This window comes from Polyodon spathula, chromosome 4 (genome assembly GCF_017654505.1).
Source record: "Polyodon spathula isolate WHYD16114869_AA chromosome 4, ASM1765450v1, whole genome shotgun sequence".
NCBI classification, from domain to species: Eukaryota; Metazoa; Chordata; class Actinopteri; order Acipenseriformes; family Polyodontidae; genus Polyodon; species Polyodon spathula.
Window position 1 is genome coordinate 82,938,781 of NC_054537.1, and position 27,553 is coordinate 82,966,333.

General features: G+C 36.1%; 2 protein-coding genes across 4 annotated transcripts; one reads left to right on the top strand and one right to left on the bottom strand.

Annotated features, from left to right (window-relative positions):
- Window positions 1–1,433: 1,433 nt before the first annotated feature.
- ndufaf6 (NADH:ubiquinone oxidoreductase complex assembly factor 6) lies at window positions 1,434–10,830 on the bottom strand. Of its 3 annotated transcripts, XM_041248769.1 has the most exons (9): window positions 10,582–10,822; window positions 8,360–8,459; window positions 7,777–7,899; window positions 7,148–7,204; window positions 6,492–6,594; window positions 5,096–5,229; window positions 4,115–4,216; window positions 2,886–2,942; window positions 1,435–2,277 (listed from the first exon to the last, which is right to left on the bottom strand). In XM_041248769.1, exons 1-9 carry the CDS (start codon window positions 10,776–10,778, stop codon window positions 2,149–2,151), a joined length of 1,002 nt encoding a protein of 333 aa, XP_041104703.1. In that variant the 5' UTR covers window positions 10,779–10,822; the 3' UTR covers window positions 1,435–2,148. The 3 variants fall into 3 exon arrangements, 2 of the variants coding, with proteins under 2 accessions (XP_041104704.1, XP_041104703.1); XM_041248770.1 differs by lacking the exon at window positions 10,582–10,822 and having other exon boundaries at window positions 1,434–2,277; window positions 8,356–8,456; XR_005950180.1 differs by lacking the exons at window positions 1,435–2,277; window positions 2,886–2,942 and adding an exon at window positions 4,480–4,697 and having other exon boundaries at window positions 4,124–4,216; window positions 10,582–10,830.
- Window positions 10,831–11,206: 376 nt separating this feature from the next.
- Window positions 11,207–26,613, top strand: nagpa (N-acetylglucosamine-1-phosphodiester alpha-N-acetylglucosaminidase). Its single transcript, XM_041248771.1, has 11 exons — window positions 11,207–11,382; window positions 13,119–13,607; window positions 16,617–16,756; window positions 16,953–17,061; window positions 18,791–18,919; window positions 20,319–20,524; window positions 20,876–20,923; window positions 22,092–22,220; window positions 23,394–23,525; window positions 24,042–24,120; window positions 25,102–26,613. The coding sequence occupies exons 1-11, from the start codon at window positions 11,303–11,305 to the stop codon at window positions 25,340–25,342; spliced, it is 1,782 nt and encodes a 593-aa protein (XP_041104705.1). The 5' UTR covers window positions 11,207–11,302; the 3' UTR covers window positions 25,343–26,613.
- The last annotated feature ends 940 nt before the right edge of the window (window positions 26,614–27,553 follow it).

A 27,553-nucleotide genomic window follows, 5' to 3' on the forward strand; every position in this document is an offset into this window, starting at 1 on the left:
GGCCGGATGAGATCCTCCCAGTAGTACTCAAAGAAATGAAAGAAGTAATTTACAAACTGCTAACCAAGATCATGCAGCAGTCTCTTGACACAGGGGTGGTACCGACAGACTGGAAAATTGCAAACGTAATACCGATCCACAAAAAGGGAAACAAAACTGAACCAGGTAACTACAGACCAGTAAGCCTGACTTCTATTATACGCAAACTTATGGAAACTATAATAAGATCCAAAATGGAAAATTACCTATATGGTAACAGGGTACTGGGAGACAGTCAACATGGTTTTAGGAAAGGGAGATCGTGCCTAACTAACTTGCTTGATTTTTTTGAGGATGCAACATCCATAATGGATAATTGCAAAGCATATGACATGGTTTATTTAGATTTCCAGAAAGCTTTTGACAAAGTCCCGCACAAAAGATTAATTCTCAAACTGAACGCAGTTGGGATTCAAGGAAACACATGTACATGGATTAGGGAGTGGTTAACATGTAGAAAACAGAAAGTACTGATTAGAGGAAAAACCTCAGAATGGAGTGTGGTAACCAGCGGTGTACCACAGGGATCAGTATTAGGTCCTCTGCTATTCCTAATCTACATTAATGATTTAGATTCTGGTATAGTAAGCAAACTTGTTAAATTTGCAGACGACACAAAAGTAGGAGGAGTGGCAAACACTGTTGCAGCAGCAAAGGTCATTCAAAATGATCTAGACAAGATTCAGAACTGGGCAGACACATGGCAAATGACATTTAATAGAGAAAAGTGTAAGGTACTGCACGCAGGAAATAAAAATGTACATTATAAATATCATATGGGAGATATTGAAATTGGAGAAGGAATCCATGAAAAAGACCTAGGAGTTTTTGTTGACTCAGAAATGTCTTCATCTAGACAATGTGGGGAAGCTATAAAAAAGGCTAACAAGATACTCGGATACATTGTGAAAAGTGTTGAATTTAAATCAAGGGAAGTAATGTTAAAACTGTACAATGCACTAGTAAGACCTCATCTTGAATATTGTGTTCAGTTCTGGTCACCTCGCTATAAAAAAGATATTGCTGCTCTAGAAAGAGTGCAAAGAAGAGCGACCAGAATTATTCCGGGCTTAAAAGGCATGTCATATGCAGACAGGCTAAAAGAATTGAATCTGTTCAGTCTTGAACAAAGAAGACTACGTGGCGACCTAATTCAAGCATTCAAAATTCTAAAAGGTATTGACAGTGTCGACCCAAGGGACTTTTTCAGCCTGAAAAAAGAAACAAGGACCAGGGGTCACAAATGGAGTTTAGAAAAAGGGGCATTCAGAACAGAAAATAGGAGACACTTTTTTACACAGAGAATTGTGAGGGTCTGGAATCAACTCCCCAGTAATGTTGTTGAAGCTGACACCCTGGGATCCTTCAATAAGCTACTAACAACCAAATGAGCAAGATGGGCCGAATGGCCTCCTCTCGTTTGTAAACTTTATTATGTTCTTATGTTCTTACAAATGGGGTATTTTTGCAGAAATATCTCAGTCTATTGCCACATTCCCTCCCCAAAAGACCAGCTACTTGAAAAAAATATCACTTCCGCTGTGCTGTGCTCCAGTAGTTAAATAAATAATTAAATAAATAAAGATAACGGAAGACAGTTGTTATGAGATACAGTGCACCAAAAACATTTGTTAATTGATATTGAATAACATACCTGGGTCAACAACTCTCCACAGAGGACAATTAATATTAACTAAATAGCCACCTTTTTTTTTTTTTTTAAATGAATTTTTTTCATATAAAGTTGCTGTGTGAAGTAAATAAAATGCTTCTTTTTGAAAGCACATTGATGTGTCTCACCTCTATTCCTACAATGTCAGCAGATGATAACCTTTCCAAAGAGTAATAGAAATGATTTGGATGCGATCATTCTGGCATCATTAAGAGAAGGACAGAATGTGACACAAACCAAAAAAGTGTGTCACTCATTATCTTTCATGTAAGATTTCCACTTGCACAACAAGGTGGTGTTTATCTGTGGAATATATTTATCATGAGATTGGGGGTGGGGGTGTGTGTGAAAAGAATTTGTTTGCGATTTGTAATTCACAGCAGTCAGACAGTAATACATCAATTCATATAATATAACAACAGTTTAAAAACATGAAGTTAGTAGGTGTTCTTCCATGAGCGAATATATAAATTAATGGGAAGCAGAGGGTTTCTCGTCTGTAAACTTGGGTGAAAGACATCAAAGTCCGCTTTTCTCACTTTGTCTAAATAGTCCTCCAATCCAACCTGTCACAAAACAAACATTACAGGATTTAATATTGATGGTATCAGAAAGTACCAAGCACGACATCTTATGGCAAACACTAGGATTGTCGGTTTATACATGCACACACACTTGTGTCTAAAACAGGCAGTTAATGCAATATACAATTATGCATTACGTATGAAAAAAATCAAACACTTAAGGATTTCTCAAAATTCCAGTACATCTTGTGTACCGATGTCATATTGTGCATAAATCAGAGTTCTAAAAGATCCTACAAAAATAATAAAACACCCATGTTAAAAAAAACTTAAATGGGTCAGCTACAGCACCATGGTGGTAGTCTTAGAATCGTGCCAGTCTGTAGTGGCCAAGTGACTCCTTATAGTAGAAAAAGTTAAATCCTTCACTTCATCTGGCTGGATGTTGATCTCATGTGCCACTATATGTTACTGTAATATATGCAGTAGGAAGCATGACATGAGTATCAAATCATACAGTGGAGGAAAGGTGACTTTCATTCACTACTGATGCTGGACTGGAGGTGAATTGGCAAAGTTAAAGGACTTCATATGTCACTGCCAGTTCAGCAAGAAAGCTTAATTATACAACACAGCATCTCATAACTCACCGTCAGCATAAAGGCAGGAGCAGCTTTAGGTGGTACACTTTTGTTGAACGATCTTGCCTAAATAAATAAATAAATAACATTTATTTCTAAAGTGGGGAACTGCAAATTTATATTTTACCCCCCCCCCCCCGTTTACTTCGATCCAAAGCTTAATTAAAATAATGATGAAAGCATTCTGTGAGCTCACAAAAAGGCAGGGAACAGTGGCACTGGTTAATAGTTGCCATGTAGACCGCCAAAGCCACTACACACCAGATGTGACGAGACAAGCGAATGTGCGCAAGGACAAGACGAAGTGTATAGAACCTACACTTCTGATTAGTATTTTGCACATCCCAGACGACATCCTATTTTTTGCAATTTCTTCACGTTGACAACTAGGGAATTCAGCAAATCAGAGAACAACTTCAATGCACATGGCCACCAAGTTAAAGCAGTATTCACAAGCATACATAAACTTCCAATCTGTCGCATTGTGTCTGTGTTGCTTCAGATGTGTATGGTCACGTCACTGCAAAAGCACCTTGTCACCCAACGAAAAACTGCATCGCGTCTGGTGTGCAGCACCCTTAACAGCTCTTTGGGCACACTTCAATACTACTGTAAGCTGAAAGCCTGCTACTGTTAGTCCAAGGGTTCCCTCAAGAAAAAGAAAAACAATTCCAAACAAATTCCCCAAGGGTCTAAAGAATATCCATCCTGTTAACAGTTCAGTTAAAGAAATGCAGTACACAATATACAATTTGATCACAGGGTCTATTTTATTTGACTGTTTTTATTGTATTTAGTATGTCTGTAATCCCACCTGCTAAACAGCACTGGTATTTAGCTCATTAAAGTAGACCTAAATGTCTTATAGGGGGGAAGCTGAATGAAACTTTTGAAACTTAAGGAGGGAGCAAGATATAGCAGCTACACTTCAGGAACATAAAATTGCCAACCAAAATAAAACAGCAGCAATTGTAAACATGCACTTTCCAGTCAGCTGGTTTGATGCAATGAGATGCCATCCTGGACCTTATCAAGACTGGAAACAACGTAAAAGAAATTAAATTCAACTTATTACCAAAGTGCCCAAACATTTCCTTCTAGGTACAATCCCAATGATTTTGGACCTTTTGTACACGAGTGCATTGTAGCAAAAGTCTGTAAAACCATTGCAAAGCAACACAGCAGGTCCTGTAAAAGAGTTTTAGATATGGGCCAACAAAACGTTGACTTATACATACGTGCTGTAAATGAACATGTGCTTGGCTTGCAATGTCAAAAATGACTTCCCTGACGTTTGTCTCCCGACTGCCTCGCATGAAGTCCTCCTGCGAAACCCTGTGCTGAGAAAATTAAAAAAGAACACTCACTACGTGTCTTCAGGGCCGAACTGAATTTCAGAGACAGTTTTCATGTTTGACAGAAGCAGCGAGTTACCTGATGCTTTTCAGATCTAACCTCTAAATACCCTTTAGACAGCCTTCAGGGCTGCACCAGCTGTGCTTTACAATTTACTTCCTTTTTATCTCTACCTGACTATATTTTGCTGTAAAGGAAAAATATACATTAAAAAAAAGTATTTGTGACAAAATATATATATATATACTTGTGCCATTTTCTTTTCCTTTATATCCAAAACCATATACAGTATGTAGGCAACTTTTCTTTGTGTACACAAGTGTTTATTTTGTGTTAAAATGCATAAGTGCTTATCTCCTTTTCTCATGTGATTCTTGTCTGCCTGCTGATAAGATCTTGTTGACTATCACATTCACACTGTACACACACACTTTGTGAAAAAAGTGAGCTTGTACTTTGAGGATTCTGTAAAAAATACAAATGAAAAAAAAAATTAAAACTGTGTTTGCTTAACATTTTGACTACAAGATGTTTCCTTATATACCGGTATCAAAGAGGAACACTACTGTTCATGTGCTGACCTCACTGGAAGTCTTTTCACTGGTAAAAAGACGAAGCAGGGTTGTTCTTTGATATTTTAATGTCATTCGTAACGTCTCTCCCTGTTTCTCTCTCCCGAATGCCAGCTTCTGAGACAAAGGGCTGCCAGCAGTTGTTACCCAGACAGAATGCATCATTCCACTTCACGCCTGGACCTTTTTTGGTTTTCAGCACAAGCAGCCACTCATGCCAAAGAGATGTAAAATAAAACACTCACTAGTTATACTCAAATAATCAGGCACATGAATTTCAATCCCACTTACCAGCATGCAAATATCCATTGGAAGGTAGACTCTGCGTCTGCTGCTGTTGTACGGTGTCGCTCTTAGACAGGTAACTATTCCCTGAGCTTTCCCAATGTGGCTCGCAGCATGGTCTGCATGGACATCTTTTACACCTGAGCACAAATTCATAAGAAGAAGAAAGATATGTGAGATTTCTAAAGAATTTACAGTGCGATCGTAACAGGGAAATTGATGACTAAATACCAAACAGAACAAAAAACACTTCAGCTTAGTTTTAAGTATTTTCTACTACATAAAAGCACTAGTAATTATGCCACTTTGGTATAATATTAAAAAGAAAACTACAGCTGCCTAAAAAAACTTCACATTTAAAAGGGAGAAATGATTTACATGTAAATAAATCAATTAATGTGCCTAATAAACTGGTACAGCATGCTTTAGCCATTAATAATACATATTCTAAAACATTTTGAAAATACTGTGAAAAACACATGTTCCATATTACATGTTATTTGATTTCAATATCTAATCAACGTTTAGGTATTATAAAATGTATCGGATATTGTTCACAGACAACAATTAAATAGTCTCTTTTAAAGGCTTAATTCAAAATTTGAATTGAACAGCCTCTTGGGACTTTTTATGGAGTGAAACGAAATATGTCAGGATAAACAAAAAAAAAATCCCATTCTGTTAATAGTTTAATTCACAATTTAGAGGATAATTTAGTCATTTCAAATTAATTACATCCAATATCATTTTTTTCTGAGCTATCTAAGAGAGGCAATCGGTCTTAATGATGCCAGTAATGTGATTAATTATACTCAACCTAATTTAGATGGAAAGAGCCTATAATTATCATCTTCCTATGTTATGCGGCGGGCATCTCTTGCATAAACTGTAGTTATATGAAATGATATATATATAAAAGCACATTTACTCATATGGCTTAGTCCACATGGTTTTAGCACAAACACATCTTATTTAGTATATGAAACATGTGAAAACTGTGCACTGAATTACTGGGTTACAAAATTGAAAGTTTTGACATAGGTTTGCATATCATATTTATGTGAATACAACACACATAGGCGTTTTCTTTAATGATCCAATAGTTCATTCCTAATACCACTGTTGTAAAATGTATACCTGGTTTTCAGTGGCGCTAACTTCACTGTATGCAGTAATATTACAAAGGGGTCAGTAAATCACCCTGGAGGAACACCAAGTCGTATTTAGATCTACTGCTGTTTAGACCATTAAAACAGACCCTCCCATATCACTCAGTACAAATTGAATTTCCATAGTCTGCCAGTAGAGGGCAACAATAAGTTACAACTAATTTCTTTTCTCGCATGACTTTAAAAAAAAAATAATAATAATGTATGGAGGGGGGTTAAAAATAAATTCCTACCCAGTGCTTCCAACATTAGATATATCAGACTTGATTGAGCATTCTCTGCATAAGCTTCTAGCTCTTGAATATTTTGGTAAGCCCGGTCATTCAAATCTTTTTCCTGTAAACAAAATAATTGGTTTTAAAGAAGAACGTTCAGTACAACAGCAGTAAAGGTGTGCAGAGAACTCAGACCACATTTTGTCTTTAATTTCATATCACAGTTACCTCATTTGGCCACCTGGTGGTTTAAGATGCAACAATTCTATATAATAGAAAGTACATTTACAGCATTTATACACTGGGCAGCACTGTTCTATACAAAATGCAATTCCTTATGATGAGCAATTTAATTCCAATAAATAAAAAAATTTAAAAAAAACTCTATTTGTGTTTTCAGTTACATGGAAAAAGTACACCGCCAAAAAACATAGCTTAAAATACATACCCAACACCATAAACGCAGGCTTCCAACGCTCTCCATGATTTTGGCTAAAGAATGTCCAAACCAAGTTTATTCACGACTGAATAAGAACTTCTAAGCATACAGACAAGCAGACCAACAGGATTCCTCCCGCAAACCCCCAGATTACGATACAATAATTACAATTGGTACCAAGATAAATATGTCACTGTGCATATCAAATCAACCTCTCGTTTCATTTTAAACTTACTCTTTCATCAATGATTCTAGAGAACCACCTTTTTGTCAGCTTGTGCTTATTCACTGCCTGTTAAAAAGCAAAAAAAAAATTAAAATGTAAGACTGAAATCACTTAACACTGCAGCTCTGTTAATGAGTCTATACAAACTCCACTTAACTAATCTTGTGTATGTGTACATTTCCCCATGTTATTTAATTAGTTATTTAACTATTTAATTAATTATCTTTCAGTTACTTTTACATTAACAATGACAATGCTATACTTACCATGGCTTCTAAAAATGTACCAAAAACAAAACAAAGTACAACTTTGATAAATACAAGCATTTTTTTACATTACATACAAGTTATTTGTTATGTGGTTGTTATTTTGGTTCCTTATAAAAAGGTACCAAATAACATCATAACCTTTTACAATGCGTTATTAGGACAGTGTGCAGTAATTACAGTTGTATTGTTTCCACAGCAACAGGGAGGGAAGGACATACAATTCACTGTCACGGCAGTGCCAATCACATTAAACATACCATATGAAACAACCTCCCCCTTGTAAGACATCTTCAAAAAGTAAAACACTTTTTTTTTAATGAAAAATAAAGACAATCACTTGTCAATGCCAAAAAAAAAAAAAGTACAGACCTTCCACAGTTCTATGGCAACAGGTTGAGGTGGAGGGTCATCGTTATAAATATCTTCTAGCGTTTTCTTCCAAAACTGCATTCGCATCAGCCCTATTGTCTTCTGGGACACTGAATCCTTGATCTATAAAGTAAAACATCCATTAGTTTGTAATACAACTCCCAGTGCCGGTGTAAATGGTCTACTGTCCAAGACAATTAATAAACATCGGTCACCACTGCCTGATGCCTCACAGAGAGTTGGATGGGTTTGGAGACAGAGACCTGCCCAGTTTGCAGAAAATTCTGATTTATGATTCTCAAATATAACCCACAATTACATTAAGTCAGTGGATCCAAATAAACTAAATACAAAAAATAAATACACCATGCAGCCAGCAGGTGGCAACATTTTCCAGCTTAGTCTTGGCACCTCACGTGTCATGTCAACTCTGATTTCTTTCAGTGATGATAAAGATTGGTCAGGTACAAAATTAGGAAATGACAATCCCTACTCTTACCACCTTCTTAGTACTTATCAATGTAATTTCCTGCTGTGTTCCTGAATCACATAGTGATGTGAAGAAAGAAGCTGGAATACCTGCCTGAGCCAGCTCCACATTGAAGGCCCTCAGAGCAAAGGAAGATCCACGAGCCTCTGCAGGCAGCAGCAGCGAACAAAGGAAGCCTTCATAATCCCGGGCCCTGTAAACACAGCAATGGGGCATGCCAGAAAGTACTATCCTATTGGAAACATGATCAGATTCACACCACATACTGTGTAGCTTTGGTTTCAAAATGATCACTCATAATTAAATGGTTACAGAGATGGTTGGTGGGAAAAATGAATAAATAAAAAAAAATCATTAGCACCCAACGTTATCAATAAAGGACCAATTTGGTACATTTTCCTGGTAATTCTCAATGTGAGGATTGTATTGCAATTATGCAAGTAAATAAACACAAATGAAAAATGTTTTGTTTTTCCCCAGTTCTTCACTTTCATGGGCAACCACTGGATAAGGTTACATATGCACAAACTGACAAATGCAAATTAACTTCACTGCTGCAACTTTGCTTTTTCCTTGTTGTTGTCTACGTTTTACATCAGTAGCTCATTGGGCACATACATAATGTTATTTACATTTTACATAGTGAGCAGATAGGTTTGTTGATTGTTTGAGTAGTGTTGTTCCTTGGGATAACAAAATACTGAGCTCAAGTCATGTGATTTCATAAAAAACCTAAATTGCTAAAATGTTGATTAAGAATCTGTATAAATAGCCATTTGAGAAGACATAATTTTAAGTATTATAAGAACAGCGAAAGATACAATCATATCCTGCTTCAGTAATGAAGAAGGTCTGGTTGCTATTGGCGTGATTGAAGGCGGCCTGTCTGTGAGAGAAGCCTGGAGAATGAGATGTTATGCCTCAACAATCACCAGACTAGTCCAGAGAAACCAGAAAATTCAACTGATAACTTGCTTAATTAGACCTTTTTACTTGTTTTCAGCTCTTGAACAGTTGCTTATTTCAAGTTAGCTGTAAAATTTTATAAGTAACTTGAACTGCAACTGTTTAAGAGCTGAAAACAAGTAAAAAGGTCTAATTAAGCAAATTATCTGTTCAATTAAGGGTCTAATTATGTAATTAAGAGCTCGGCTGGAATGAAAACCTGAAGCCACAGGAGGTCCCCAGTACCGAGTTTGAGAAGCCCTGATGTAGAGAAAACATTATCATAATCATCATCTATTTATTGGGGGCTTACTCTTTCTTATTATAATTTATCTGGACATGTACAGTTGTCGAATAGTCCGAGAAGTATTGAGTCAGACTCCAAACTTGCTGTTGGAGGCGGGGCGTCATTCAAGCAAGCAGGCAGGGAGTGGATTGGCTGGTGCTGAAAGAACTGAAACAGGGTTGGGAGTTGATTGGCTGATTTTGAGGGAGGGTGTCGTCCCTGTTGATTTGCTGTCCAGTAGCTGCGAATTGAGCCTTCATTACCGTGTCCTGTCACAGTTATTAGTTCCCTTGTCTCTAGAAAGTATGTTTAAGTTATATATATATATATATATATATATATATATATATATATATATATATATATATATATATATAAAAAAAAAATCAGATTAGTTGTAGTTTAGAATGTTAATGGGAAAAGCCAGTATTTGTGCGCGGATTCATTTTAAAATATAATTCACAGTTAAGTACATACATACTGTATAGGGGAAGGCACTCATCAGCTTTTTGCACTTCACGGTCTCATTCACTGCGTTATCAATGAGCAGCATATTAAATGCAGGTCATACACATTCCTTTAGTGACAGCTCGTTTTTGAAATTTTGTGCGACAAAAAAAAAAAAAAAAAGATATTAAATCTAGCCATACCGAAAAACAATTACAAGACTATTCTGGGCTGATTTAGCTGAATCACACTGACTCAGGATTAGGTGCAAACAGGCACTACCTTACAACCAAGCAACTACATAGAGACTAGATAGGAGTGAATTTAGTTTTGAAGCGATGTTCGAAGCGGAATTAAATTGCAATGTCAAACAATTGCCATTTGTTGTTTTCACATTTAACTCGTATTCTGTGTCTTTCACAAGACACTAGGTTGTGTAGCACTAGAGCAAAGCAATATATCGTCCCCCTATTAGCGGTGCAGGGCATAATACAAGTATTAATTGGAATTAGGGAAATTAAGTTTTCTAAATCGAGCGACAATGCTTCTGTATATATTAGATGCTTATTATTTCAATATAACAATGCATTCAATTGAAATGTTGGGCGGATTTTAAACTGGGATACTTAGTGCTTACCTAACGAGATCAATGCAGTACTTCTCGTTGTTCTTCGATTCGGTGTTTGAGGGTGTCGTTGAGGCATTCCTTCTTGAATCTGCACAGGACCATGTCTGGACAAGGCTAGCTGCTGGTAAGAATGTTTTTCTATAGCTGGCAAATAAAGAACATCTAAAGGTTGCAAATATTTTACTAAAACTCATGCCTGCTGCCATATTGGCAATAACCTGTTACCCTTCAACTTTGAACTTGGCTTTTTGTGTTACTACTTCGTGGCGTCCTCCCTAAAACAGATTTCTCGCGCTTTTGTGTCCGGTTTACTTTTTTTGAATTATTATTATTAATAATAATAATAATAATAATAATAATAATAATAATAATAATAATAATAATAATAATAAATAGATGGCCTGTTTTTTTGTAATCGGCGTTATAATATAATCGCTGGTCTTCGCTATTTAAATGTGTTAACAGCATTAGGCCTAAGTATTTAATTATTCGTTAATGATGTTTATGTGTTTTTTTCTCATTCAAACGCCACTGTCAGATGTGTTCTTGTTATTTTTTTAATGGCTTCGTTTGTTACGGTCACATATCCTAGTCCTACAGTTTTATTTAGTTTGCAGAACTACATCACGTGGTCAACCTCACTTATCTGTCATGTGATTAAATTCCCGTCTGACCAGATGCTGGAGAGTATGTACTTAAAGTACATTTTGATACAATCTTAGTTTACATTATGGCTAAACATTATTTAAGGTTTCATATAACATTGTTGACTTTTCTTATTATACGTTGCTGTAAAGGATCAAATGTTGGGTAAGTGCTTTTATTTCATTTATTGTGTGTATCTTCTGAACTCTGTACTTGCAGCTCACTACCAAAAAAATCAACTTCCAATGTGGTTTACGTTTTAAGTAATTTTTACACATTTTTCACATTTGTGTGTGAAAGTGGTATTAGTTGGTTTTGAGAAGTAGCTGCATTAACGATGATCTTGTGATGGCCTTTTTTATAGTACAGTATTTCCGAAGATGCGTTTATAGTTCACAAACTGCGAGCATTTGTATTTTTGTTTAAGATAAAGTAAGTTATTTAGAGTAAAAGAGTTGTGTATAAGTGGGTCTTGTGTGTGATTTCTAAAACAACTTCTGTCTCTTCTGACAAAAATTCCAAACTGGTTGATTTTTAGACTTGTTTTTTGTGTAAATTGAAAATGAATTATTATAAATATTATAAATTCATTTCCCAACATTAGCCAACATTCTTTGATCACAGGTTATTGATAGTATCGGAATATGGTGATCAGTAGCATCTCTGTTCGTGGGCTGTCTGCCACAGTCCGAGTGTGTGTGTGTGTGTCTCTATATATATATATATATATATATATATATATATATATATATATATATATATATATATATATATATATATCCCTAATATATTAATTACCCAGGGCTGCACAGTTGATTTATTTCTTTGCATGTGAAACTACAGTAAAGTGTGTTGTGCTGTGTTTCTTTGTGGATCATTTTATACATTATCACCGTGCCGACAGAGCTAGTATAATTCTATGTGATCTTTTTTGTAATGAAGCGTGATGTCATGTTTTTGCAGTGGTGAAAAATATCACTCCCTACCAGCGGTTGCTGTGTGAATTGATCCAAGCCTGGACCAGCAATAGATAGGACCAAATCATAAGAAAGATATATTGAATGAGAAAGATGTGTTGATCAATATTTTCTTAGTAAAATGAAACATGAGCCAGTGTATCTGTGAATTGTCTGCTTCCCATGTATAGTTTTCCTCTGCGCACCAGATAAGAAAAACATTTATAAAAAATGTAATAATGTTATCAGCAATAAAGGTGAAAGGGTGTTTATTCATTGTTGCTGACGTGTTCGGAGAGATATTTTTGTGGTCACCATGATCTTGAGCAACCACAAATGCACAATGCAAACCTCATCAGGCACACAAGTCCCTGTCTCTCTATTTCTTAAACAGTACACTGTTTTGTGCAGCAATGAAGGCTATACCATTTTAATTGTCCCTCTTGCTTCTAAGAGTTTAGTACATGACTGTATCTCTGTTTCCCATTTATGGCGGTGCATGAATATGGTTACCATTGAAATGTGCACAGAATGTTGACATTAAGACACTCAATAGCTTTTTTTATTTAATTTTTTTAAAGGCTACAGTACTATGCCTATATGCCCAACAGCTTTTGTAACATCTTAATTTGAGAGAAAAGAGGAATGACAGAAACTCTTACAAGTGAAAAGAAGACACACTTTAAGGAATTGAACTATTAGTAATAGTTCAAACTCACAACATGCAACTGTCAGTTGGGTCCAAAATAAGGAGAAAAGTGGGATTGAAAACTACAAAGCTGCCTTTGTAATTACCATAGAAACATACCTTAGGAACTTATATAAGTTGTTGATTGTTATTGATTCTTTTTTGTGTTTGTTTGTTTCCTTTGTTGTCCCCAATCATATTGGCTTTAAATCTCTATACTTTTTCATGACTTATCTAGCAGCACTTTTATCTTTCAGAAACTCCTTAAATGATGACCTGCTGTTGCCCTACCCCCTGTCACAGGGACATGGGCCTCAACACAACAACAGATACGTGAGAGACTGCCAGCCTGTCATTCATGGCAATGTGACTTATGAAACCTGGACCAGTGATAAAACTGCTGATTTTCCTGTAGCTACTACCAAAGTATTTGTATCAAAGTTTCCCGTTGCAGATGGGACAGTAAAATCAGTCTATGGCCATATGACTGTTGTAAGAAACCCTCTGAAAACAGTATCAGTTTTGGAACCTGGAGGACCTGAAGGATGTACCAAAAACCTTACTGCTACAGTAGAAGAAACGGCAAAACCAAGAAAGTGCCTGGTTGCCCAGAACGGCGGCTTTTTTAACACCCTCTTAAAACAGTGCCTTGGAAATATTGTGAGCGACGGGAATTTGGTTCAAAATAGCAAAGGAATTCAGAATGCTCAGTTTGGGATCAAGAAGGATGGTACATTGGTCTTTGGGTAAGCACATGATATTACATCTTACATAATGTTTTCTTCACTGGTGTCCAACTTTCTCCACAAGGAGAGCCACTGTTACAGAATTTGGCCAGTGCTGAGCCGATAGCTTATTTTATTGGAACAATTAGATACATCTATAACTATAAAACACCCAATGGTAGTATATGTAGGAATACTTTTAAAACCATATGACAACAGCTTCAACTAGCAATCTTTCTTTATCATAGAATATTGTGAAGGAATTCTTGTTGAAATGTTTGTCATGGAATTGTATAAGTTTCTTTTAGTATTACTACCTGTCCGATGCAACATTTGAAAAATGAATAAAATGCTGAAGCCCATACAGTAAATGTCTCATTTTATTCCGGTCACATTGTTGCTTGTGTTTAAAATGCAACATCAGTATAACATAGTATAAGGAGGGGACTAGCCATAATATTTAATCTAGTTTCTTAATAATTTGACCTCCTTACACAGTATGCCCGTTGTTGTGGACTGAGTACAATTGAACTTGTCTGACAGGCAACTCGGTTCAGTGACTTGGAGGGCTGCATTTGGTCATTTATGTATATGGTGTGAACATTAACTAAGGAAGCAAACAATATGGTACATTTTTTTCCACATGATGTTTGTGTTTGGATAGTTTAAATGTCATCGAGATTGTACCCCCGTCTTGCTGTCCTGCTAACAGAAACAGACACACATAAAACCTGCACATTAAAATACGACTTTTGTTCTCGATAATAATGTAGTAATAAAGTATGGTTGTAAAAAGGTTATTTATAACCTCTTTTTTCACAAATAGCTACTTGTTGTAAGCATTAAAATGTTAAGGAAAGGTGAATAAAAAAAATACAATTACATTTAAAGCTACTAAAGTAGCTGTTGCAAAGTAATTAAAATAGAATAGAATTTACCATCATTAGTATACTTTATTCTTGCAATCGGTATGTAATATATATATATATATATATATATATATATATATATATATATATATATATATATATATATATATATATGTGTGTGTGTGTGTGTGTGTGTGTGTGTGTATATATATATATATATATATATATATATATATATATATATATATAGTGCCTATAGAAAGTCTACACCCCCCTTTCAAACTTTTCACATTTTGTTAAGTTATAGCCTGGAATTAAAATGCATTAAAATAGTTTTTTTTTTTTTTTTTTTTTCCATTTATCTGCACATCCTACCCCACAACTTCCAAGTGAAATCCTAAATTAGCTCAGGTGTAACCAATCGCCTTCAGAATCACACACCAAGTTAAGTGGCCTCCACCTGTGTTAAATTGTAGTGATTCACATGATTTCAGAATAAATTCAGCAGTTCCTGTAGGTTCCTCTGTTGGGTAGTGCATTTCAAAGCAAGGACTCGACCATGAGCACCAAGGCTCTTTCAAAAGAACTCTGGGACAAAGTTGTTGAAAGGCATTGGTCAGTTGATGGGTATAAAAAAATATTAAAGGCCTTGAATATCCCTTGGAGCACGGTCAAGATGATTATTAAGAAGTGGAAGGTGTATGGCACCACCAAGACCCTGCCTAGATCAGACAGTCCCTCCAAACTGGATGACCGAGCAAGGAGGAGAAATGTCAAAAAGACTACCAAGAGGCGAAAGGCAACTTTGCAAGAACTAGAGGATTTTATGGCCAAGACTGGTCAAAGTGCGCATGTGACAACAATATCCCAAGCATTCCATAAATCTGGCCTCTATGGTAGGGTGGCAAGAAGGAAGCCATTACTCAAGAAAGCCCACCTTGAATCTCATTTGAAGTATGCCAAAAAACACTCAGGATATTCTGTAGCCATGTGGCGAAGTTTTTAGGTCAGACATAACAAAAATTGAACTTTCTGGACTAAATGCGGTGTTTGGCGCAAACCCAACACAGTGCATCACCCAAAGAACTCCATCCCTACTGTGAAGCACGGTGGTGGCAGCATCATGGGGATGTTTCTCATCGACAGGGACTGGGGCACTTGTCAGGATAGAAGGGTAAATGAATGGAGCAAAGTACAGAGAAGTCCATGAGGAAAACCTGCTGCCCTGTGCAAGAAAGCTGAAACTGGGATGGAAGTTCACCTTTCAGCATGACGACTCAAAGCACACAGCCAAACCTACACTGGAGTCGCTAAGGAACAAAAAGGTAAATGTTCTTGAGTGGCCCAGTCAGAGCCCCAACCTAAATCCAATCGAGAATTTGTGGCATGACTTGAAGATTGCTGTCCATCAACACTCCCCAAGGAACTTGACAGAACTTGACAGAGTTTGAACAGTTTTGTAAAGAATGGTCAAATATTGCCAAATCTAGGTGTGCAAAGTTGGTCGAGACCTATCCCAACAGACTCACAGCTGTAATTGCTGCCAAAGGTGCTTCCACCAAGTATTAACTAAGGGGGGTGGAGACTTTTTATGATCTTTCAGTTTTGTATTTTTAATATATAATTTTTTTCCCCTTAACAGTGTGGAGTATGGTGTGTAGATAGTGCATGAAACTCTGAGGCACTGACAAAACAAAATGTGATTAAAAAGGTGGTGTAGACTTTCTATAGGCGCTAGAGAGAGAGAGAGAGAGAGAGAGAGAGAGTGAATGGGTATGGGTTTTTGTAACCCAGCCACCACAACGTTGATGGATAAATACTCATTTGATTGATACAGAATTCACAGTTTGAAGTAGTGGCATATGTTCAGTAACCCTAAAAACTGCAGATTGAAATACATCCTGCATGTTTGATTTTTCATAACATTATGATCTTTTATTAATTATTTTGTGGTGGTATTTATATCTCTCACTAAAGCTCCATCATACAGTAGGGATTAACTGTTTCACTGCCCCATTGTTTTAAGCTCTGGCCATACCAATATATACATTTTACAATCCATTTGGTCAGATATGCCACTAACATTGTGCCCCCTGGGAATGCTTTGTTTTTACTCACCATTTCTGTTTTTGTTGTTTGTTTGTTTTGTCTTTCATCACAGTTATCTGTCTGAAGATGATGTCCTCGATGAGAGGAATCCTTTCGTTCAGTTAGTAAGTGGAGTGGTGTGGCTCCTCAGAAACGGGAACATTTACATTAATGAGAGCAAAGCTGCAGAATGCAAGAAGACTCAGGAGACTGGTGAACCCTTCTTTTCATTACAGTATTTCATATTGTAACTGTGCTTGAAACATTTTGTCCAGTGCACCAACTTAATTTGCAAGATGTCTGTGATAGTCTCATTTTTTATTTTACAAAAAAAATGACACTTCAATGTTAAATATATATATATGTGTGTGTGTGTGTGTGTGTATGTATGTATGTATTTTTTTTTTAGGGACTTTTGACAAATTTGTTGATGTGGTGTCTGCAAGAACTGCAGTTGGACATGACAGAGAAGGACGGCTGATTTTAATCCATGTGGATGGACAGACAGGTGACAGAGGGTAAGACAAAGGAGCTGTATTCTTAAACAAATGGGTGAGCCCTGCTTGTTAGTAAATAAATTAAAGTAGGCTCTGTATTTTAGGATGACTGCCTTTTATGACGGAATGGCTTAATGGAGTCTGCTAAAAAAAAAAAAAAAAAAAAAAAAAGTTTCTTACTTGCTAAGGTAAACAAGTTTCTTGAGAAATATACCAGAAATATGATCTCCAGTGCAAGTCTAATTTTTTTGGTTACTTCAACATCCCACTTCAGTGCATATCAAAAGATAACTATTGTAAGTAAATAAATAAATAATTTTAAAAATGGGGTCTTACAAATGTCAAATAAATCAAGAATTACTGTATGTTAATCTAGGTTGTGACATACAACATACAAGTACAATCATTTCACTATTCACCTTCCACACTATTAAAACATTTATGGTATTAACCTATCCAAATGTACATATATATCTATATATATATAGATATATATATATATATATATATATAATATAATATATATATATATATATATATATATATATATCACACACACATAGAGTTGTAGTCAAAAGTTTACATACCTCATTTCCACTATTGTTTCTATTATCAAGAATTACAAGACTCATGGTACTGTCACAACACCCCCTCGGTCTGGAAGAAAGATTCTTTCACCAAGAGCAAGTAGAATTGTGAGGAAGGTTAATAGCAATCTGAGATTGACTGCCAAAGATATTCAAAGTGAACTGGCTGCAAGTGGTACTGGGGTTTCCATTTCAATCCTAGGTCTAGTATTGCATGGTGAAGGTTGCAATGGTCGCAGGCCAAGGAAAAAGCCACTCTTAGGAAAACATCACAAGGACAATCGCTTAAAGTTTACAAAACGGCATTTGAATGATGGATATGAGTTCTGGTCAAAGGTTTTGTGGAGTGATGAAACAAAAATCAGGCTATTTGGTCACGATGATAGTCGTTATGTTTTGAGAAAGTCAGGTGAGGCGTACAAAGAAAAGAACACCATACCTACTGTCAAGCATGGAGGTGGTAATACCCTTCTATGGGGCTGTTTTTCCTCTAATGGCACAGAAAATTTAGTTCCAATACATGGTAAAATGGATTCCATAGCATACCAAAAGACATTGGGCGATCGTCTGAAAACTTGGTTTAAAGCGCAACTGGACATTCTAATACGACAACAATCCAAAGCACACATCAGAATCTACTTCAGTTAAAGAAGAATAACATCAGGGTTCTGGAATGGCCTAGTCATTGCATTGAGAATCTTTGGTATGAGTTGAAGAAGGCTGTGCACAAGAGAAGTCCTCAGAATTTGAATGAACTGGAACAATTTTGCGTTGAAGAAAGGTCAAAAATCACTCAAGAATCATGCCAAAAGCACATTGACAAATATCCTAATCATTTAAAAGAGGTTATTATTGCTAAAGGTGCCTTAACTAGATAATAATTTTAATTTTCTTTGTCACGGTATGAATGCTTTTGAATTTGCATTTTTGGAGTTTTGCAAAAAAAAGTTGCAGAAATAAATAATCTATTTCTTGTAACTTTTTTTTTCCACAAAAGCAAAACATTTGCTACAAAAGATTTTTGTTTGAGAAATTTCTAGAAATTATAAATTTCCATTGGGGTATGTAAACTTTTGACTACAACTATACATTTTGTGCTCCCTGCCCGGTGTTTGTTGTGTCTTCCACTTTCATAGAATCATACTGCTATGTTTCCCTTGCAGGATAAACCTGTGGGAGATGGCGACATTTTTGAAAAGTCTTGGAGTTGTTAATGCAATTAATCTTGATGGTGGAGGGTCTGCCACTCTTGTTTTAAATGGATCTCTTGCAAGTTACCCATCAGATCACTGGTATGTAGCAAGCAATACAAGAATTACTTTCTCTTTTGCGACAATTTACTCTGGAGCTATTCCTAAATCTTTAACCCATTTATAATCAAGATTAATCTAGACTACAGCTTAAGCAGTTGTGAAAATCAGATTATTTTCTATTTATCAGAACAGACATTCAAGCGTAAAACATTTGACTCACGAGCTTTGTAAATAATGCCCAGAGGTTGATTATAAAATCACTCAGTCACTTTGCGCATCTGTTGTTAAATTAAATAACCACTGAGCAATACTAAGGGATAAGAGGGTGTTGCTGTAGCCAACACCTATATACTGCCACCATTTGTTTGCACATGCAGTGCTATTATAGCAAATGGTGATTGCAGGATATACAATGTGTCTTAATCGATAACTGAAATATTTCAGGTTGAGTATGATTGTTGTTTTCCTAGCAGCAATGCTAGCCAATTAACTTTATTCATGTGTATGTATGTGTGTGTTCTTATGTTTCAGGATTACTATTTAATCTTTGTGCCATTATAAGAATGCCAGAAATGTAGGAAGAAAGCCTAAGAAACCATTCCTTTCATTAGATAACAGTAGAAGCCCTGTAGGTACCCCTGAAGGGTCTGTTTAGTGAGCAAAGCACAGTTGTCTATTTGAGCCTTAAGCATTAAATTGTGGGGCCCATTTATAAATTAACTGCAAAAATATATACTGTTGGCTTATTGCAGTGACTTTTTGAAAATGTTGTAAAGTGTGTTATCATACCATTCCTGTTATGTAATAATTATTACAAAGTATGGGTTGTGGGTTTAGGTTTATACATGTATGAATATTATTATGCAGTATATTTGAGATTATGTTTGTTATAAGATTGCATGTATGTTCTTTAAAAAGTCAATAATAATAATAATAATAATAATAATAATAATAATAATAATAATAATAATAATTGCACCAAAATATATGACCAGCATAATAATATTTGAGTCATACACTTTGGCAATAGTTCTCATCCTTTTATTGTTTCTCCTAGTATGCAAGTATGGTAAGAGATATCAGCATAAATATATACAGCAGTTAAAAAGAAAGATGTAACAGTGTCAAACCTTAAGACCAAAAAAACACATGTGATGCCTGTAACATTCGCTGCCTCCTGTGGTCAGGTGGGATCTTGTTGGGAAGTTGTAAGCTGTTCGATGTGGCTGCAAATCGAGTCAAACACAGACAGGCTTAACATAGAGATTCATTGCCAGTGCAACATCTGGTGTTTTTTGGGGTTTGCATCAGGACTTCATGTGCTTGGTTTCTTATATGAGTGTTTTTGAAGTTCTGGATGAAGTTATGTCACTTGTAACAGCTGAATATCATGTGTTACTCTTTGCTGTTTGTTTTCTGATTTAACGTGTGCTTTCAGTACTGATGATCCCATGTGGCGTTGCCCTCGAAATATATCCACTGTCCTGTGTGTGCATGAGCCGCAGTGTGACCCTGCCAACTGCAGTGGACATGGTCAGTGTCTTCTGGGAGAATGCCAATGCACATCCAACTGGAAAGGTCCTGCTTGTAACCTACTTGAATGTGAACCTGCAGGCTGTGGCTCCCATGGCATGTGTACTGCAAGTAAGTGTCATGTGGTGCCTTTACCACTTTTGAAGCACATCAAATTAAAAACACTTTCAAATCATTAATTGATCTATTGTAAATGTTTGGCTTCTGAACCACCTAAATAAATATCTAGGGGCAACAGATGAGAGGTTAAGAATTCATCTGACATGTATGTCCCATATGCTCTAAAGAATAGGGATGTGTATATCCAGCTATAGGGATGTAGTGGTATTGAGTGTATATGTGTGTGTGTGTGTGCTTTTTTTTTACCCCCATCTTCAGAATCTCACATCCAAAATGAAAATTACTGATTGGCTTTAAAATTTAAGATTCCTTTAACTACAACTTTTTCTTTTCTTTAAATAGATGGCTGTGTCTGTGATGCTGGATGGATGGACCCTAACTGCAGCGAGGGTAATAATTGTCTATTTCCTGTTGTCTTTATATTACCATGCTGTAGATAATAAGGATTTATTATCTTATTATAATAAGGCGTTATCTTGACTAAAATGAACTTTTTATCATTTTATGATTGGTCATTTAATGGCGACCAGATTGTAACTATTAACCTGTCCAAATGCAACACTAGGAAATGGTGACGGAAGCAGAACATGATACAGAGTGAACCTAAACAAGAAGACCATATTAATTAGGATTACTCTGATATTTCTTACCAAATGCATTTTTAAGTTTTAACTTTAAACCAGAACATTTGGTTGTGTGGATTATCAAACCATTTGAAACAATAGCTGACCAGGCACCCAGTGAGCTCAGGCAGACACCTGCAGGGCTGGCCTTTGTCCTCCAGATGTCAGTAGCCACTCACATCAGCTCTCGGGGGTGCTGGGTGATTGGGCATTTCAAATTAAACAGAAAATCGGGGGTAATAATAATTGGGCACGCTAAAATAAATGTGAAAAAAAAAAAAAAGTTAATAATTTTTAAACAATTTTGTTGTTTTGAGCTCCCTGAGCTCAGAAGCTATTTTTTCAGATGGTTTGGTAATCCACACAACCAAACGTAAATCATTTTATAAAGCACAGGGTACAAATTGATATTTTTTTATAGTTTCCATTAGAAGGCAACACAGTGCAATGTAAAGCACAGGCAATTGTAGAATAAAGGATCATCTAGTGTATTGTTGTTTTGTGTTTGTCAGAAAAGATTAAATAAGCACATTCTCTTTAAATAATTTTTTCAAACGCTTAATTGCTTTACACATGTCAATTCCGTTACTTTAGTGAAAATTCCATTATCGTGAAAAAAAAAAAAAAAAACATTCGCCTTACTGTATGTTAAGCAAGACAAGCAAATGGTGTACATTCCAATGCAAGATTAGGATTAATTCATTTTAACAAGATTATGTTAACTGCCCAGAATGCATTTGGAAAAGGGTGTCTTGTAAAGACAGCTACATAATGCTTTACATTAAGTACAGATAAGGGTTGTTGACGGTAAATGCAATTGTAAAGAACAAACTACACACCTACCTCACAGAAATTTTGCTTTCATACCCTGTAAACATTTGCATACACAAACACAGATAAAGCACATAGTTAACAGTGCAATGTTTACTTCTCAGTTTGCCACAGGGGGTTTTATGGTGATGGCTGCAACAAGACATGCTCCTGTGAGAATGGTGGTACTTGTGACCATGTCCATGGGTCCTGCACCTGCCCGCCTGGTTTCCATGGACACTTCTGTGAACAAGGTGGCCCAAAAATACACATTTAATACAGCATTTTGTATTATTGGTATTTGTAATTAATTTAGATCGATCTGTTGTCAGTGCAGCAGAGTCAATCTGTAAAATAAATCCTTCACGTTAATAGTACAACCAATGACTGACAGTACCTTTTTGTCTCCTGTGAACCAAAAGCTGTATCCCTTCTTCACATGCTTTGGTCCTGAAACATGTTTTCGACTTTCTCTTTAGGAGTCTGGTAATTTATGAGTAATTCAAAAAGGTTCTGTCAGATATTAACTGCTAAGTGTTTGTTTTCGCTTTAAAAAAAATAATAATTAAATAATACTAATCCTGTTGTACGGCTGTGGCCAAAAGTCTTGTATCATCTAGAATTTAGGTATTTTATTTAACATCATGGAATCAAAGACACTACTGGAAGGCATTATATGTAGTACAGAATTTCCTGTTAGATTTTGAAATGTAAATTTTTTTAAATTTCTGGCAGTTTTTCATTAAGGAAGGTGTGGTTGAGTAAGTGGAAGATGTGGTTCAGGGCAGAGGCTCTGCACACTAAGAAATGTGTGTTTTGTGGCAGCCCATGCAGAGCCACTTGTTAAATTGTTGAATTGTGTGATTTAACTGGGGGGTATTAGTTAAATGAAAAGTGTGGTATGTGTCCAGGTAAGTAATTGACTGATTGTCAATTACCCCTGGTCACACCCTGTAAAAATGAACAAGTAAATGTGGGCGAGTGCTTGGGGGAGCACATTGAGAAGGTGTGTGGAGGAGCGAAGAGGGAGCAAAGGTCTGCCGAGCCTGAACAGCATGAGGTGCGTTTTGCTACTCCTGCCACTGATCAGCCTTGAGTGCCAGTCACGTTACCATAAGAGCTACAAAGCGGTATGTAGTTCAGGATGCTATAATGTAACGTTATTCAGCAGGTTTCATTCGACTTTATGAAGCAAAATGTTTTAGTTATATAGGGTGATGCAAAACTTTTGGTCATAACTGTATGTACAACTCTGAAGTATGACATATGTGCATGCATTGCATATAACAAGTGGAATTGTGGGGTTATTACAAATCAGATTAGAAGGTCATGTATTGAACCTTAAGGAGTGTACATTTTTGCACATTCCCACCTAATATTAATAATAAGACACTAATAATTACAAATTTTTTCACTGTATTTTAAAGAATGTCCATTCGATTTTTACGGGCAAGACTGCAAACAGCAGTGCCAGTGTGAGAGCACGTGCCCCTGCAACCCTGTGACAGGAAGCTGTAACATCACATACCAGGGCGAAACGAACAGGACCTTGCACAGAGGTAGGCATGAACACTGATCTCAGTAACACAATGTCCAAAAACACAACCGTGTTCCTACCCATTGCCAAGTGTGTTTCTTCTACTATAGATTCATTATATAGTGAATTTTGAAAAGAACGGCTGAATTATTAAATGTGGAACACTATTTGGGTTTTATGGTTGTTACTGGGAGGTGTGACATTATATAAGCAGGGATTGATTATGCACGTTGTGCATATTTCATAATTCAGCCTCATACATGTGTACATTGAACTGCAGGAGACTGAGATGTGATTTTAAGAGATTATAATATAATGATTGACAACCACCGATAATAATTCTTTCACATTTGCAAATGGTGACACAGGTGCTATTCATTGATAGTTTGACCCCTCTCACAAGTAATAGTTACAGCTTATAGACAGCTTTTTTTACTCAAGGATATAATGATTCCACGTCCATTTCAAAATATTTACTGAATCACTATTTACTGCCTATTCCCTGTTACTTTAAATTGTCTTAAATCTCTGTTTACAGCTGTTCACTGCCTGGCCACCCACATATTTGAGTCATGGAAGCACAACGTTATTTCACAAGAACAAACTTATTTTTCACAGTAAGTTTCAATCGCTGCAGTGCTTAATGACCAAATTGCCAACCTTTTGAAATAACTTTGAAATATGAATTGAGATGATGTGGTTAAATATCAATAATGAGGTCAGCAGTGTCCTCAGAATGATCAAAGGGCTTGCTCAACTCCAAAGGGCGCTTGGAAACTCCGTTCACAACATTCACTTCAGGTGCTTCAGTCAAAGAGCAATATTACATGCTACTAGAAGACCATCACTCACTTCACACCTTTATTTGTTTATTTTTAAAAGGTGACTATTTCTTCATTTTAAATGTTTTTTTAAACGTTGGACAAGTGAGCTAGTCTTTTTGTGGCATACTCTATTAAAGTAAAAAAAATATTGCAAAATATACATCTTAAAAAGTTAGCTTAGCAGAGAAAGTTTGAAAACATTAGAAATTATTAAAACGGTTATTATAAATCGCTGGAAGATATTTTACTTTATTCTCATGCAAATTTTATTTGTAACTGGGTATGACACACCACCCAGAGTCATTTTGTAACATGCTTACAAATATGTAACTATTAAATATTCTGGCAGTTTGATCCTACAATTGATCCCTGAAATGTATGGAATATAGAGTGGTAAGAATGTTTGTGTTTTTATTTAATTTAATTTTTTTAAACTAACTTTTGAAATGGCTGTAAAGTACAAACCAAGGAAAAAAAAAAAAAGATGCATAAATATTTATACTTTAACATGGAGTTGCCATCCTTTCAAAGTGCAGATCTAAATTCTGGAAACCAAATGCCGTAATGGCAGGCACTCAAGAACTGCATCTTTTTAAATGCATTAAAGTGATTGAGTTATGTTACCATGGTTGCAATTACTACTTGCACAGTGATGTTTTGGAACACTTTGTACCATATTTGAAAGCACTGAACACAAAAAGCGACTATACAAATTATTACAGGAAAGTAAACGATAGAAGTAACAAAAAACATTCTTTCTGGTGGTTTTTCTAGGACAACCTGGATAATTATCACAGCCATCTTGGGGCTACTTTTGCTAACCAGTACCATTGGCAACATGATCTGGATTTATGGAAAATGCAGGCATGATAATGACACCTCCCATTCTCGGAGTAATTACTCCTACCATCCTCTGAATGAAGTCAGTGAAAAGTTAAACTGTGCAGAAATCCCGGAGCCAACCTCAATGGAGTGGACTAACGGAAGCATTCAAGAGTCTGTGGATTTCTATTGAATTATATTGGATTGGTTTTACATGAGCAGCCTGCTGATGAGCTGTTCCTTTAGGAAAAAAAAAAAACATCTTCCACATGAATGTAAGCATTGAAGATACACTGGAACCAAAGCGTCTGATTTTTACAAACATAGTTTCAGTACGCCAGTAGAGGAGCACAATTAAAATGTGCCGCAGAAAAGTTCTTTTCAGCCCAATCTGCCAAACACTGTGTATGTATAGAATTAAGAACGTGTTACTGTTTTTCTTATTCATAATTATTAGTACTGGTTTACCCCATGTACTTGTTTAAAATTGTTTTTTTATAAATAACCTCTCGGTACGAACTTGGAAATGACAGGGACTTTAATAGAAACGGCTTCCTTTTTAAAATGTCAATGATGTTTCCACATATGAAAGAGATTATTGCACTTTTACCCTGTAACTTGGGTGCAAAAGTTAGGAATTTGACAATGTGATTCACCAGAGGAACATTTTCAGGGGTGTCCAATTGCAGCTAAACAAAATGTTTTCAGAAAGCATTGGTTCTAAATAAAACCATCAGTTATTTCATTTTGAATGTATATTTTTAGTTTTTTTATGTTTCTTTGTATTTTATTTATTTTTCAAAATAACATACCTATATTTTAATGAGAATACACAAAGAGATAAAGCCATCCAAAATTGAGGCTCTGTAGTTCAAGAATAGACATTTGCTCTTCGTGTCGGGAGAGTCTTGATTTTCGTGGAAGAACAGCACACCCAGCAGCTGGGTATTCTCTCCTTCAACAAGCATCATAATTCTCTGAACTAACGCAGGTTGAAGCTCTTATCCAGAATAATTCAACAGTCTTGCCTGTGTGATAATTATGTATATTGCATCCTCTCCAAATAATTGCGGAGGGTAACCTTACAGGCAAAAGTGATCATAGAATCTTGACCGGAGTTGAAGGGCATTCATTTGTAGGTCCTGTGACTTCTGTAGCAGTGGCATCTTAGTTTTTTCTCTGAACACCTTGTTTACATGACATTGAAATAGTTTTACATTGTTCTATTTCCCGCAGTATATTGGGTGACACTGAATTAAGACACTTAGAGTTAACAGTGGACTTATAAGAAAGGATTTACTTGAAACATTCCATTTTAGGGTCAACATAAAGCACTTTGACTGTGTTTGTTATTGATCTCTATTTGTTTGCTTTTAGTGTTAACTTTTGAGTGGGAGTTGTACATGAAATGTAATTACCTGCACGGAACACTCAGTGTATCTGTAAAAAGTGCGTACTTATTTCTTGGAAAGGGCTAATTAAGATCCAAGATTTAGCTTTTTTTTAAATTTATTTTGGATGTTTCACACTTTTCTTGAAGCACCGTTTGGACTGTATGATGAGGTGAATTATAAATTAGGTGTGCCAAAAAAAACTCTGTTGGAAAAAGTTTGTTTTGTTTTATTAGCCCTCGCTGGGAATCCATCTCCCAGATGAAGGGGTGCAGTGGAGGCATGTCCCAGATGAAGGGGTGGAGTGGAGGTGCCAGTACACACACAGCTGTATATCTTGAACTGCTGATTGATTATAATGAGGAGGTGGAGGTGCCTGTCACCTGTCGCTATGTGCTCATACAGAGTCTGCCTGAAGAACCTGTCCATCTGGAAGCATGTCACTTTTTCATGATACTGCTTTTGTATTTACAGCAGTGGTGGGAATGTCTGTTACTAATATGTAACTTTTTTTGGGGGGGGAGTATACAGTAGTTTGTTTAACCCTGAAATACACATTGGTGTATTGCATGATAAATTGCTTTGCCACCCCCTGCAGCATTGTGTGATTTTTAAACCAGACCTTAAACCTCCACTTTCATATATAGTACATGATGTGTTGCCTATTTGGTAGGCATAAGTGCATTGCATTGTAAAATGTAATTTATAGGGCAACAGATGTAACAAAATTGCACTATTGCCACCAGAACCACATTGTTTTTTTTTGTTTTTTTAAACTTCAGAAAAAACATTTTACAAATAGCTGAGAGGTTTCATGAATTCATATATTGAGAAATATATTGAATTCACTCCACCTTGCTAATATGAGCCATAAAAAAATGCATTGACCAAAGAGCAATAATAAGCTGACATGATGAGCTTTCAGTGCAAACCAGATCTTCCTCGTGTCCATTTTGGAGTGGGTGAATACCAAACCCTATTTATTTAATCAAAATAAGCTTTAAATAAACTGT

Bases quoted from the DNA above. Each gene is read 5' to 3' on its own strand.
- ndufaf6 (XM_041248769.1), bottom strand. From the start codon at position 10,778: ATGGCAGCAGGCATGAGTTTTAGTAAAATATTTGCAACCTTTAGATGT. The intron at 5,230-6,491 runs GTAGGAATTTAT...ATTTGTGCTCAG, and splicing joins TCTAATGTTGGAAGCACTGG to GTGTAAAAGATGTCCATGCA. The intron at 2,278-2,885 runs GTGAGTTATGAG...GTTTTGTGACAG, and splicing joins CTCCTGCCTTTATGCTGACG to GTTGGATTGGAGGACTATTT.
- nagpa (XM_041248771.1), top strand. From the start codon at position 11,303: ATGGCTAAACATTATTTAAGGTTTCATATAACATTGTTGACTTTTCTT. The intron at 13,608-16,616 runs GTAAGCACATGA...CTTTCATCACAG, and splicing joins GATGGTACATTGGTCTTTGG to TTATCTGTCTGAAGATGATG. The intron at 20,525-20,875 runs GTAAGTGTCATG...TTCTTTAAATAG, and splicing joins CCATGGCATGTGTACTGCAA to ATGGCTGTGTCTGTGATGCT.